Source organism: Aplysia californica, unplaced genomic scaffold (assembly GCF_000002075.1).
Source record: "Aplysia californica isolate F4 #8 unplaced genomic scaffold, AplCal3.0 scaffold00252, whole genome shotgun sequence".
NCBI lineage: Eukaryota > Metazoa > Mollusca > Gastropoda > Aplysiida > Aplysiidae > Aplysia > Aplysia californica.
Window position 1 is genome coordinate 777,638 of NW_004797522.1, and position 1,636 is coordinate 779,273.

The 1,636-nt window shown below is 41.9% G+C and overlaps 1 protein-coding gene across 1 annotated transcript in view; it reads right to left on the reverse strand.

The window, feature by feature from the left end:
- Nucleotides 1-151: 151 nt before the first annotated feature.
- LOC101862804 overlaps nucleotides 152-1,636 on the reverse strand; it is a 10,819-nt gene continuing 9,334 nt past the window's right edge. The window contains exon 4 of the mRNA XM_035970320.1: nucleotides 152-909. Coding sequence (XP_035826213.1) covers nucleotides 201-909 — 709 coding nt within the window. The 3' untranslated portion in view covers nucleotides 152-200. The remainder of the gene's footprint in view (nucleotides 910-1,636) is intronic.

Below are 1,636 nucleotides of genomic sequence, written 5' to 3' on the forward strand. Positions count from 1 at the left end.
GGGGGCATTAGTCTTTAAAAAAGGGGGGAAATTGTTTTACCTCACCAAAGTTGCTGAATCGTCTTTCCTTAAACCCTATTACGTTAGCTATTGTAATACAGTTTGCTCTAGCTTTTTTTCTTTCTTTTTTATGTTGTTTTTTTTAAATTTGGTTTTGGTTTTTGGTTTTTATAATAGGCACTGTCAAATGAACACAAAGCTCAAGGCTTTACAAGGCTAGGGCAGTAACAAAACGGCCGCTTTCTCGAATCTTCTATGCATTCCGCTTGACCTCGATACATATTTAGTCTTGAGATGTCTCCAATGACAGTGACTTTTTTCTTCTTCGACAATGTCACGGTCGCTTCGTACAGCGCTCCGCCAGGTTTTGTCTTTACGGAAAGTTGAAATACTTGAACGTCTTCTTCCTTCTCCTTCTTCACCTTTCCCTCCTCCTCCTTCTCCTTCGTCTCATTCGTCTTCCCAAGAGAATTCTCATTGACAACCAGCACGGATATCACGCTCTCCAAAGACAACTTCGCGCACAACTTCCTCTCTTCTCCCGTTTTCGAAATCACATGATTCACAACCTCATAAGCCAATTGGTGCACAACAGTAGGGCTGACGTCCGCTTTGGCCAGCTTGTTGCACACGCAGTACTCAGCGGGAATTCCCGCCTGCTCGCACGTTCTGCCTTTGGGTATTTCCCCGAAAAGGCTGATGCCGCGACGGCTGCTATTTCTGGAACGGGTTTCCCCGGTGAAGTGGACCACGTCTTTCAGCGTGGCGTGAACGTCGAAGTGGGAGGTAAGTCGGTCTTGGTTGGTCTTCAGAGCGCGCGTTAGACCCGGGTACTTTTGGTAGAACCAAGGCGGGAATACAAGAAACATGTAGGGCGTTCTGCCTTCGATAATCCCGTTGTAGGTGGCTCTGAGGGGGAAAAGACAATATAATAATATTATGGCAAGGCTGAAGACTCTGAATAGATACAGCTTCAAGAGTGCAAAAGCGGAGTCTGGAGAGAAACACAAAGACTGTGGATTTTGCAAGTCAAATAAAAAACAAAAAAAGCACATGAGTTTAATGCCCGCAAGGGGAGAATTTTTTTTATCAAGAAGCTCGGTCTTTCTAGTAGGACATTCTATCTCTCTGAGTCAGGATTGACCCTGACAGGAAAGGTCAAAGCCCGCCTCCCAAATGATCTAAATTGTGCCAATTGGAATATTTTTTCTGTCTAGCACTCCAACAAGCAAAGGTCTTTAAAATTTTTACAAACGACGCTTAGTCTAAACGGGTTATTATCAATGTTTAAATCTGAGCTGTTTTTCGCCATTTGAATCGTTAATGAAATATTTCATCTTTTCTGGACTCCTCACAGCCAGTCATGTAATTAATGATTATGAGTCGTTGGCGTGTTCTCTGGGGTGGTTTGCTCCTTCTTTGCTAGCGATCAAACACCTATCGTCATAATTTCTCCTCCTTCTCTTCTTTTAGCTTTTGTGTGTAACACTCTTGTAACCTTTCTAATCTTTGGCACGTATAAGACATTTCATTGTGCAAGTGCCGTAAAACTCTTACTAACGTTAAAAAGTTAATCAATTATTTTGATAAACTGCTCCCATTATGCTTTTAAAAATAAAAAAATTATATATATATA